Source organism: Drosophila subpulchrella, chromosome X (assembly GCF_014743375.2).
Source record: "Drosophila subpulchrella strain 33 F10 #4 breed RU33 chromosome X, RU_Dsub_v1.1 Primary Assembly, whole genome shotgun sequence".
Taxonomy (NCBI): Eukaryota; Metazoa; Arthropoda; class Insecta; order Diptera; family Drosophilidae; genus Drosophila; species Drosophila subpulchrella.
The window spans coordinates 7,047,397-7,060,539 of NC_050613.1; the positions used below are offsets into that span (position 1 = coordinate 7,047,397).

A 13,143-nucleotide genomic window follows, 5' to 3' on the forward strand; every position below is an offset into this window, starting at 1 on the left:
TAAACAGCTGTCGGACTTGGGAAGCTGTGTATCCAAGGTACGCCGCACCATGAACGGCAACCTACTGCTCGAGGTGGCCAAAGGCAGCGCAGAAAGTGCAGAAGCCATGAAGGAGAGCATTGCGAGGGTGTTAGGCGACGCAGCGTCAGTGCGAGCCATGTCGGACGAGACCAAACTGCTCGTTCTTGAGATAAGAGACATCGACTCCATCGCGACGGAGCAGGAAATCTGCGCTGCGATTGCGAGCCAGTATGGTATCGACGCAGAGCGCATCAGAGTTCGGAGTCTGCGTCGAGGCTACGCGGAGTCGCAGCTAGCTGTGATCAGCTTGCCCTACTCCCTGGGGAAAGCCGTCCTCCATCGTGGCGAGGTGCGGATTGGATGGACCATCTGCAGGATCCGGGAAAGACCAGGCCCCCCAAGATGTTTCAAATGTTTGGAATCCGGGCATATTGCAGTTAACTGCAAGAGCCTAGTGGACAGGAGCGATTGCTGCATAAGATGTGGTGAAAAAGGGCACAAGGCAGCCAAGTGCAGCAAGGAGCCATCATGTTTATTCTGCTCTGCGGCAGGAAGAAAGGAGACCAGGCACCAGGCAGGAAGCAGACTCTGCCCAGCCACATCCAGCGGGACAGGGAGACCTCGGCCGTCATGCAATTGATTCAGCTAAATCTGAACCATTGTAGGGCCGCGCAGGACCTCCTGAAGCAGACGGTGCGCGAGCTGGGTTCTGAGGTGGCGATACTCAGTGAGCCCTACAGAGTGGAAAGCAGCAGCGATTGGGTCACGGATCGCACAGGCAAAGCTGCACTGTGGCTCTGCGGCGTGAGTGTTCCACCAATGCGGGACACGAGGGCAGTAGAGGGATTTGTCCGAGCGAACGTAGGCGGCACATGGATCTACAGCTGCTACCTGGCCCCCAGTCTATCACTGACGTCCTTTAGCAGGATCATGGACGAGCTGATCAGCGACCTGAGAGGAAGGAGCAACGTGGTGATCGGAGGCGACTTTAACGCCTGGGCCGAGGAATGGGGCTCCCTCTATACCAACGCCAGGGGGCGCACCATCCTTGAAGCAATTGCGTCTCTGGACATCGTCCTGTTGAACGAGGGCTCCCAGCACACCTTCAACAGAGCTGGGGCCGGTTCAATCATCGACCTATCGTTCGCGAGCAGCTCGTTATCCCGTAGCACACGCTGGAGGATAGGCGAGGTGTTCACGGCCAGCGACCATGAGGCCATCCTGCTGACAGTTGGCGGTCCACCGTGCCAAAGCCAGCCGATGTCCGGGCCAAGAAAAGCCTACCGCCAGGACACCTTTAGGACACAGACCTTCGCCAGCGCACTGGAGGGATTGGCTGTATCTGAGCTGGACTCGGCAGATGTAGCAGCGAACAAATTGGCAGCCAGACTGGAGGAAGCCTGTGACCAAAGCATGCAGCAGCGTAAGACCTTTCGGAAGCACCACGCGCCAGTGTACTGGTGGAGCGAGGAAATCGCTAGCTTGCGCAGGACCTGCCTTCGAGCCAGGAGGTTAGTCCAAAGGGCGAGAGGCACCGCAAACCTTTCTGCCTGCAACTCTAGCTTTAAGAGTGCAAAGAAGGCACTCAAACTGGCGATTCGGGACAGCAAGAGGGAGAGCTACCTCAAGCTCTGTGACGAGCTGGAAAACGACCCATGGGGAAGAGCCTACAAGACGGTGGTCAAGCGAGTGAGTGCCGGCAACAGGTCGCCTACTGACCCAGCGGTCCTGGAAGGCATTGTCCAAGTGCTGTTTCCAGAGGGTCGCCGCCATTGCATCCCCCGATGGACGAGACAAATTGGGAGCCAGATATGTCCGGTCACGGAGACGGAACTATTGTCTGCGGCAAGGAACCTGAAGAGCAGGAAGGCACCCGGGCCGGATTTGGTCCCGAACAGGGCAGTGAAGACCCTGCTATCCCTCCATCCGGGCGTGGTAGCATCGCTCTACAACACGTGCATGCTGGAAGGGACCTTCCCCGACAGGTGGAAGCGCCAAAAACTTCTGCTCCTGCCGAAGCCAGGGAAACCAGCGGGCGAAGCTTCTTCCTATAGACCCATCTGCCTGCTGGACACTATAGGCAAGGTCTTCGAAAAGGTCATTGCAACAAGGCTTAACGCTGCTATGGAGGTTGCCGGTGGACTGTCTTCAAACCAGTACGGTTTCCGTAAAGGGAAATCTACACTGGACGCGATAGAGAGGGTCACCAATATTGCTGCTAAAGCCATCGCGGGTACCAGATGGACAGGTGGGACGAAGAAGTATTGTCTAGTGGTCACGCTGGACATACGGAACGCGTTCAACACAGCCGATTGGGGGAGGACACTGGAGGCACTACGGTCCTTCAACATCCCGGATTACCTGCTGAATGTAGTGCACAGCTACCTCAGCAAAAGGGAGCTGGTCCTAGATACCTCTGTGGGCCCCAGGACTTACGAGGTGACAGCCGGTGTTCCTCAAGGCTCGGTACTGGGCCCTCTGCTTTGGAACACGATGTATGACGGTGTTTTGAAGCTCCCACTGCCAAGCAGCACCGACATTGTGGGCTTTGCGGATGATGTCGCGTTGGTTGTGGTGGCCAAGGAAGTTGCGGCCGTGGAAGCAGCTGCAAACTGCGCAATTCGAGCAGTGGAGGAGTGGCTCGCAGTGGCGGGCCTAGAGCTGGCCTCACATAAAACTGAGGCGGTGCTGATTTCAAGCAGGAAAGCAGTGGAGTCGGCGCATATTCAGATCGGAGGGTCAACGATAACTTCTCAGCGTGCCATAAGGTACCTGGGAGTCATGCTGGACACCCGCCTTTCCTACCGCGAACACCTGGAGTTCGTAAACAAGAAGGCAAGCGAAACCACAGGATCGCTCTGCAGGATCCTGCTGAATACCAGGGGACCGAAGCAGGACAGACGCAGGCTCCTCGCGACTGTTGTCAAGTCGCAGTTGCTGTACGCTGCTCCAGTGTGGGCTGAGGCCACTGCTGTGAGTAGCTACATGCGAGGTGTTAACTCGACGGACCGCCTGTGCGCCGTTAGAATTTCGAGTGCCTTCAGGACGATCTCGGACGACGCAGCCCTTGTCATCGCAGGCCAAGTTCCCCTGTGTGAACTGGTGCGGGAGGCCAAGGAGATTCGCGCGGCTCTAGCAGGTGAACAGGCGGACCGCAGCACCAAGACCGAGGTGAAGAGAAGAGCCAGGATGCAGAGTGTCGTCAACTGGCAGGCAGCCTGGGACACCTCCAGCAAGGGTCGCTGGACGCACAAGCTCATCCCCAGCATAGAGCCATGGCTAAGTAGGAAGCACGGCCAGGTGGATTTTTACCTCACGCAGGCGCTGAGTGGACACGGCTGCTTCCGAAGCTTCCTTAAGCGCTTCGGGCACGACACGGAGGACGGTTGCCCAGAGTGCGGCAGCGGCATTGTCGAGGACGCTCAGCATGTCCTTTTTGAATGTCGCCGCTTTGGCTATGACCGCCAGATACTCATGGAGACCACCGGGGCAAGAGTTCGGCCAGAAACTTTTGTGCCCCTCATGCTGCTGAAGGAAGCGAATTGGGAAGCGACGGCAGCCTACGCAGCGAGCGTACTGCGAACGCTGCGTCGCACCGACAACGAGAGGAGAGAAGTAACAGCCTAGGTGGCTACCATTGCGCGAAGCAATACCTTGCGGTGATACCGCGCAACCTCGGCCCCCTACTCCTGTTCTTGAACTCACTTCTACTGTATATAGTTGTATGAAATAAATGAATATAAAAAAAAAAAAAAAAAAAAACACACAAGCACAGGCACACACACACTGTCGCCTTGTTTATTTCAATCTCGCGCACACACACACATTAGCCTAGACAAATATCCAGGTGTATGGCATAGCATATCTTTGTGGGCCAGAAAGGAAGATTTTTTATTTGAGACACGACTGTTTGCCCATAATTTCTCATTAGGCCAATGGCCAAGTCAGCGATATGTTGCATGTTGCTGCCGTGCGGCAACTGCAACAACTTGCCAACCAACCAAAGAGGATGGCTCCTCAGTCCTTGTTTATGTATTTTTATTACGACCATTTTTGCTGTTATTTATTTTTTAAGGGATTTTAAAGTTGTCCTTGTTATTTTTTATGTCCCTGCTGGCCTCCTTATTCCTGCAGCTAATGCTACTGGCACTGTGTGTGCTGGCTCGCAATAATTCCTGTTTATGTTCGCATTATTTTTGGCTTCTCATGCACAATGCTGGCCAGCGTTTTAGTTACGCTTCTGCAGTCACTTTTAAGGGGCTTTTTTAGGGGATATTGATCCGCCTGGGGCTTCATTTTGATTTTAGGCAGACTCGATTGTAGTTCTAAATTTAATGCGATTTTATGTTCAAGGTAAAAAACTTTTACATACAGTGGTCGGCATATGTATTTTGACAAAATAAAAGTTAAGTATACTCATAACTTGAATTTACTTCTTGTAAACTATAGGCATCAATGGAAAGGTAATTTCAATGCCGTTTGAATGATACAATACATTTCTTTACCCATTCAGTACTTATTGAAAAGGACGAATTTGTGTAAATCAACTTTGAAATTAAAAAAAAAAACTTTTTTCCTCGTCTTGAAAACTTAAATTTTTTGATGCAAAAAGTTTCTTCAAACAAAAACAATAGTAACTGCAAAAAGAATTTTTCAAAAATCATTTTTCTTATATTTTTTATGAATTTTTGAAAATGCTTAAAAACAGGCATTTGAGCCATATTTTTGTCTTTTTCATACAAATTTTTTCCGACATTGTCACCTTCAAAAAATCATAAAAAATATAAGAAAAATGATTTTTGAAAAATTCTTTTTGCAGTTACTATTGTTTTTGTTTGAAGAAACTTTTTGCATCAAAAAATTTAAGTTTTCAAGACGAGGAAAAAAGTTTTTTTTTTTAATTTCAAAGTTGATTTACACAAATTCGTCCTTTTCAATAAGTACTGAATGGGTAAAGAAATGTATTGTATCATTCAAACGGCATTGAAATTACCTTTCCATTGATGCCTATAGTTTACAAGAAGTAAATTCAAGTTATGAGTATACTTAACTTTTATTTTGTCAAAATACATATGCCGACCAGTGTATATATTTTATTAAAAGTGTCTTAAAAAAAATTAAAATGTTGATATAATAGAACTTTAAAAAAAAAAATAGATTTAAAAGATTTGTTTTGTGAAATATATATTTTATTGGAACCGTCTTGTCTTTTATATTAAATATACCATTTGTCTAAAGAAAAAAAAATATATTTTAAACTAAAAAGGTTAGTTATTCAGTCAGCAACATCTTTGAATTTAATATTTCCTGTGTACTTAAGTAGTTGCTATTTTCTTGAACTCAGCGTGGTTTATGTTATGCTGTTGCTAATGCTGCTGCTGTGCCATGTTATGCGGCCCAATAAGCAACAGTGTGTTGTTAGCGGGATGCCATCCCCCTCATTTTCCACCCCCAGCCACTTTCCCACCAGCCCTCCCATGACTTTCCACATATGTGTATCCTCTTACTTTTGGCCTCAGATTGCTGTAGCTGTAGCTCTTCCCGGGTCTCTGCTGCAGGATTTTATGGTTTTGTATTTATAATGTTTATTTCAATTCTATGCTTTTATTAGCCACCCCACACACTCGCATTTTCCATTTTCCTTTGGCCGGAGTTTTCTTGTTTCTCTTTTTTTGTTGCCTGGCGCGCCATTTGTTGTCCTGCTTAATTTTTATTTTTATTATTTCTTTTCGCTGTGGTTGTTGCTCTCGCCGGCTGACATGCATTGTTGGTTGTTGTTGTCATAGTAATAAAGGTAATAAAAGTCATTATATCGTGCTGCAGGGGATTATCGTTGGCATTTTTTATTGCATAAGTATTATTAGAGTTCGCGCCCCGCGCGTCTCTCTCGACCAAGCGAAACGTATGTCTTTATATGGGGGGTATATGATTTTGGGTTGTTGCCTCCGCTAAATGCCCTACACCACCCACTGAACCACCCGAAAACCATCCAGGAACCACCCACTGAACCACTCGCCACTCCTCGCATTTCTCTGGCTTTTCGCTCTGGTCATGCTCATAAAATTCAATTCAATTACAAATGAATGAATGCAATACCAGGGTGGACTTTAGCTTTATACAGCAGCGGAGAAAGAAATAGGACCACCAACTATAATGGTTTTATAGGTTTAAAAAGTGCCCAATTCCTTGGATTTCTAAGTATTTACATTTCAGTGTACATTTTAAGGTCCATACTAATTTCTTATGGGGTTTTAAAGTGGGTAGTTCCTTGGCATTCTTAATATTTAATTCAATATATATTTTAAGGTCATATCTAGCTCTCATTTTAAACGTAATGCGTTATTTTGTTGCACATTGTTTAATTGAATTATTTAAAAGATTTAATTTAAAACTTTTATTTTGCTGCAAGTCAATTAATATCAATAAATAATTCTGTAAAATAATCTAGTACATCTTAAATGAAATCTAGGTTTGACCTTAAAATAAACATCGAATTAATTTGATTGTAAAAGTTTTAAGTATGTATTAAATGCTTATGCACACTATTAATTTGACGACGACTGTATGTGTAACTACTTTATACAGGCCATTATTTCAGCCACAACAAAAAAAAACCGGCAAACAGCGGCAAAAGAGTAAAATTAAATTAGCAAAAATTGTACAAAATTTCACAAATTCCCTTGTATATACACATTTTTAGTTTTTTTTTGCCCTTATTTTTTAACACTTTATTTTTAATGAAATGCATGTCCTTGTTTATGGACATGTTTATGGGCAGCTTTGGTCGCTGTGTTTACGAGGCAATTCAATTGAATGTTTTGTCATTTGATTCGGGGAAAATGTCAGCAGGGCACTGTAAAATTGGAAACATTTTCCAGATGCAGGCTATCTCACTGGCATTACTGTATACTTTACTATCCTTGTCGCACGCACAAAACACAATTAAAAATCGCATTAATTAAATATTTCAAAAGCAAAAGTTTCCTCCATTTCTTGAGTTACCAACGCGACTTGGGCTTTGTGCCCCCACCTTGAGCTTTTCCCGATTTTCCTGCTTTTCTTGCCCCGCGCTGCTGCATTTTCTTTTCCCATGCCACTCGGTTGTTGTTGTTTTGGCCCATTGTTTTCCAACATCTTCGTCTTCTTGGCAGAAGTTTCTGCAACTTTTCCGTTGCTGCAATGCGAAATTTCTCTTGTAATAATGGCGGCGGCTCGCAATCGCCATCATTATATTTAATCCGGCTAACGCATGACTCATGAGGGGGGAGGGTATCTTAACTTATGCTCTATACCCCCAGCACCCCAAGTCAGCATCTAAAGTTTTTCAATTTTCCACAAACAATTGAGGTATTATCTGGGGCCCAAGCCTTGGCATTAGATGGAGGGGTGGAATGGAAAACAGGCTACTCCCTTCAAGTTCATTAAAATATTAATTTGCATATTTGCCAGCAACTTTCGCACTAATTTCGTATTCAATTTCATATTTCTAATGGCCCTTCTTTGCATTTACAGGTTCGATGTGCTGGTAAATGGCGGCGGGGCGGTGACCTTGCAGTTCCAGCGCTCCCCCTTCCGACCTTTGACCCGCACCGTCTTTGTGCCCTGGAACCGGATTGTAGTCCTTCCACCCGTGCAAATGCAGCTGAGCGACGACGACGAGACGACCAGCAGGAATATCAAGTGAGTTTCTAGGTCTAACACATCTTAAATTATCCTAAAGATAGTCACCAATTTAAATAACCTTAGTCACATAAGATAACTATTTTTTGGCACTTAACCTGTTCTTGTAAAATAATTTTTACAAAGGAAATAGATTATAACAAATTTTATCATATAGATACAAACTCGTTTGTTTCACAAATACAACCCGTACAAATATATAAAAAATCATTGCATACTTTTAGACACTTTAGCGGTTAGTTTTCAATATCTAAAGAGTTTTGGGGTAATGATATTGTTTCTATTAATATTTTCACAATTATAAAGCTAATTTAATTATTTATAGAGAAACAAACCTCAAACAAACCCGCAGAAGTAAAAAAAACAATTCTGAAGTCGTCTAAAAGTATGCAATGATATATTTAAAATTCAGAAACGAAATAGATCCGTACTTTCGAAAATCAAGTTAATTTATTACAAATATTTAATTGTATTTTGCATTGGAATATCCAATGTTGGGAATCTATTTATATTCATCCCATTTGTAAACATATTTACTAATACATTTTTTTTCCTTTCCCTAGGGTGGCCCCACTGAATCCCGCCCTGACCTTCCTGAACTCGATCCACTACCACACGGCCGACGAGGCCAACGATGCCAGCAAGGTGTGCATGGACCACGATCACGAGAAGCTCAGGCCCCAGCTGATCAGCACCTGGATGCCCAATGGAGTGGGCGCCATGCCCGGCAAAAGGGTCATCTTTGCGGAGACTCAGGTGGGTGGAGTGGAGGACCAGGACCAGAACTCAGACCCAGGACCTGTCCCACTCATTTGCCATTTGCTACACCATTTGCCCCCCCGTCCCTAATGCCATTCCTAATTAGCAGTCCTGGCAGCAGCTGCTGGACCCAGCGCAGTTTTAATTAATTTAAAGTTTGCCTTAATGACATTATAACTTTGCATCTGCCCGCTGAGGATGGGATGCGGGGTGAAAGGGCCAGCGAGGTAGACATTAATTCTGCCAGGGAGCGGGAAAACCCCTCTCGAAGGTCTCGTCCTCGGCGGATTCGCAATGCGTTTAATTGCAGCACTCGAACCTGTCCAGCTGCGGTCACCAGCAGACACTTGGCTCTGTCTTTTTTCCCATTACTCGTACCTTTCTACTCCGCCAAGAGCCATTTTCCCATGTCCAGTTAAAGTTTTCCCTGGTCAACAGTTGCCAAGGTCTCAGAAACGACAGGGGGAAACATAAAAGTACTCTATAAGGCCTAATAACTAATATTAAACTTGAATATTTAAAATTATAACTCTGCAGACACCCCTAAAGTTTACTGGTCTTTACGTTAGCCTCACCTCTGGTTATTTATTATTAAACGTATACGAACATTATTCATTGAATAAATAATATTAGAATGATAATACGATAGGAATCCCGCATATAGGGACTTTATTAGAGACTTATTGAAGCATTATTAAAATTTTCTCAAAGAAAGGGGTTTGGACAATTCAACAGCTCAAAATCTTTATGTAACTTTAACCTTAGGTTAGTTGCAGTTAAATAAATATTTCATACTGTACTCTTTGTAAGCTGTGGTTATGTATGTCCTCAAGATAATAGTTTGGTTTAACTTAACCTGCAGATAGCCCTTAACGTTATCATGACTGTAATAGAATAGGAATCCCATAAATAGAGGAAGATACCGTCTTGACAATTTTAGTTTCGCGGAATCTTAAACCACTGTTTTTGCTATCCCCCCACAGATCGTCCAGGAATCCATCCAGATCCCGGGTTCGGATCTGCACCTGACCTACCAATCCTCGCAGGCCAGTGGTTACCTGAGCATCGTGCGAATGCGCTTGACCGCCGAAACAATTCCGCCCACTCTGACCCACGTCCATGTGGGCGTGGAAATCGAGGGAGCCCTGCATGTGAAGACCTACGAGGCGGACCCCAGTTTGGTGCACACCTTTGCGTGGAACAAGCGGAATGTGTACCGCCAGAAGGTCTACGGCGTTACGGTGGCTCGGATTTCGGTGGGCTATCAGCACAGCACGTGTCAATCGCCTGTTTGGATCGCCCAGACGGCCAAGCTGCAGGGCTACGATGTGGATATATCCGATATCGGAGGATGGGGTCTGGACATCCATCACCACTATAACTTCCACGAGGGCATTCTGCAGAAGGGCGACGGCAGCACGTTGCACATGAAGGAATATCCGCGAACCGTGAAGGTGGTGATGGGCACCGGTCTGCAACGACCTCTGACCTGTCCGGACTACTGCAATGGGGTGGCCAAGGATGCCAAACTGCTCACCCCCATCGCCCTGGCCACCGGACCCGATGGCAGTCTCTATGTGGGCGACTTCAATCTGGTGCGTCGCATCACGCCCGATGGCAAGGTGTTCACCATTCTGCAGCTGAGTGCCACCCAGGTGTCGTATCAGTACTACCTGGCCGTCTCGCCGGCCGACGGACACCTGTACATCTCCGATCCGGAGAGGCACCAGATCCTGAGACTCCTGCGCCTGGAGAAGGTCAAGGATCCGAGCATCAACAGCGATCCCGTGGTGGGCAGTGGTCAGCGCTGCATTCCCGGCGACGAGGGCAACTGCGGCGATGGTGGACCGGCCCTGTTGGCTCGACTTTCGCATCCCAAGGGTCTGGCCATCGCCGCCGATCGAACCATGTACATTGCGGATGGCACGAATATCCGAGCCGTGGATCCCAAGGGCATCATCCACACCCTGATCGGACATCATGGACACCACAATCACTGGAGTCCTGCTCCCTGCAGCGGCACCCTGATGGCGAATCAGGCGCAGCTGCAATGGCCCACTGGACTGGCCCTGAGTCCCCTGGATGGATCGCTGCACTTCATCGACGACCGACTCGTATTGCGCCTCACCTCGGACATGAAGATCCGCGTGGTGGCCGGCACACCGCTGCACTGCAGCAATGGCGGGCAGGACGGCCGGGTCAACAAGACGGGAGCGGACAATGTCCTGGGCACCGTTCTGGCCATGGCCTTCTCGCCCTTCGGTAATCTCTACATTGCGGACAGCGATTCGAGGAGGGTCAACTCCATCCGCGTGGTGGACACGGCCGGAAATATGCGATACTTCGCCGGAAAACAGGAGGGCACAGGGTGAGTAGCCTTTAGATTGCGTATAGCCTTGTCCGTTTGTCCGTTAATGAGAACAAGCTCTTAGATCTCAGGATCGGTTTGAGTTCGGGACATCAAATTTGGTATGCAGTTTTATTTAGAGGTCATTAAAGTAAAGGTGTAGTCATTTGAAATTATTTTAGCTTACATTTTTTTTTAAATTTAATTTTAATGTTACTTTTACCCTTGTCCGATTGTCGGATCTCTAGATCCTTTTAAATCCGGGATTGAAAAGGTGGTAGGCAATTTAATTTAAAGGTAATTAATTATTTTGTTTTAATTTTTAAACAAAGCTTTTCTTTTATTTATGTTTTTGTCCAATTTTTGTCAATTTAATGGTTTTTTTTATCTTAAAGCTAGCCTATGAGTACATATTGTCCATATAAATCATCAATTTATGTTTGTTGCCGTAAGGCCAAGATATAAATTGTGACTCCATGTTTATTTAACAATAATAAGAGTCATCCATTATTACCCATTAGCTGCTATCCTGATTCTAAATAATGAGTGTTGTTCCAGAACTTAATAACCAATATCTCGCACAGTTCGATGGGGGCTTAGTTGGAATGGTGTAAATCAAGGGGCTCCCTTTTCGCTGTCATTGTGGTGGTGGTTCCATATTCGGTCTTCGCCGGGCACCGAGTTATCAAAGTGCACAGAAAATAAATAATTCCCAGTAGTAAGCATAGCTTACCCCTGTATATGCATGTGTCTATATGTAGTTGGAATACCCGACTATTGCATTCTTAGTTGTTTTATGCCCTCAAATATTGACTGGCTACTGGGTCAACAAAACAGGGAATTTGGTCAGCAGGCCGCTGGCCAAAAACCGAATTGTGGGGAAAGCGGAGAAAGGGGGGGGGGGGGGGCAGATTGACTCCACTCGAACTTGTTTATGCGCATACTTGACCCAATTAAGTGAGCTCCGGGCTATTTGCATATTGCCGAACGATATCAGCCAATTTTTCAAAATGTCTACCAAACGACACACGGGACAAAACGCACAGGACGTCCGAGAGGAAGAGAGAGAAGGATATAGAGAGTGAGTGAGAAAGGATACTACTCCACCCCAGAGTGGGGCATAAATAATAAAAATTCAGCAAGAGCAGCAGAAAATTGCCAATGCACCAAAACGGCCATAAATGTCAGGCCAACTAGGCAATACCCCCTAGAGTATGCCCATCTCTCTCTCTCACTCACGTCCTCTATATATATACATATATTCCCCTCTCTTTTACTCTTTTTTCCACACCAGAGCCGATGTTAACTTTATTTGACTTTATTAACCCATTTTGAAGGCATCGAAAACGGTGACCAGAAATTAATTGGAATTCTCACATTGGGGAATTTCATTGTCTGATTTTTCATTGCCCCAGTACACGCACACACAGATATGTACGTACATATGTGTGGTGCATAAATGTGTGTTGGTGTTCCAGAGGCACTAAAGCCATTTGCATTTTGTGCATTGATTAAAAGCGGGGCAGAAAACGGAAACGGAAAAAGGCAGTCAATGAACTTAAATTCCTGACGCAAACGGAATAATTTCATGCCATGTGGCTAAACGCAAAAGTTCAGTGTTGCATAGGTCGATAAAAAACAAGTCTGTGTTGGTCAACTAAAAAACTATACAAGTTCATTTAAGGGAAATCGAATTTATAACATTTATATTTAGTTTTTAATCATCAAACTAAGAATAGGTGTAAAATACTTACGTTTTTCGTATAAAGCAGTGTTGGTATATGCCAAATAAACCAAAATGTCTGCAGTACGCTTTCACCGAGTATAAAAACTGATGAAAGCAGCTTTAAACATTTACGACTCTATCCGATTTTAAATCGTAAAATAATACTAAAAATCGCTATAAATTCCGTAGAGTAATAAAATATTATGCAACTTTATACCAACAACTCCAGTCAGGGGCGATGGGGCGCGGGGTCATGTGAATGGCGTCAGGTGCCAGGGGTTTAAGGGTATTCAGGGGGGCGGGCGATTGAAGTGGGCGTGGCCGGCAGACGTGGCAAAGTAATTAGCGGCCGTCGCGCCACAGACAGAAACTATAAATCAACTTTTCACTCTTTTTTTCTTCCCCCGGCGTCTTTTGTGCGCAGCCATATCTTTCGAGAGGTAGCAAAGGGGTTAAGGGCTCGCGCTGGCAAGGGGGTGTTAAGGGTTAAGGGGCGGTCTGTGTCCGTGTCTGTTGCGTGGGCGTGGCAGCGATAAGCGGCGCCCGGAGCTCGCTTTACTTTAGACTGTTTATCGAACAAACAATGTCATCATAAATATGCGTCCCGTGC

At 45.8% G+C, this 13,143-nt stretch overlaps 1 protein-coding gene across 6 annotated transcripts in view; it reads left to right on the forward strand.

Annotated features, from left to right (window-relative positions):
• Nucleotides 1-13,143, forward strand: part of LOC119556403 (teneurin-a) — a 256,048-nt gene that overhangs the window by 226,505 nt on the left and 16,400 nt on the right. For all 6 annotated transcript variants that reach the window (XM_037868580.1, XM_037868582.1, XM_037868583.1 and 3 more), the window contains 3 exons: nt 7,534-7,701; nt 8,265-8,457; nt 9,444-10,828. In XM_037868580.1, coding sequence (XP_037724508.1) covers nt 7,534-7,701; nt 8,265-8,457; nt 9,444-10,828 — 1,746 coding nt within the window. The remainder of the gene's footprint in view (nt 1-7,533; nt 7,702-8,264; nt 8,458-9,443; nt 10,829-13,143) is intronic.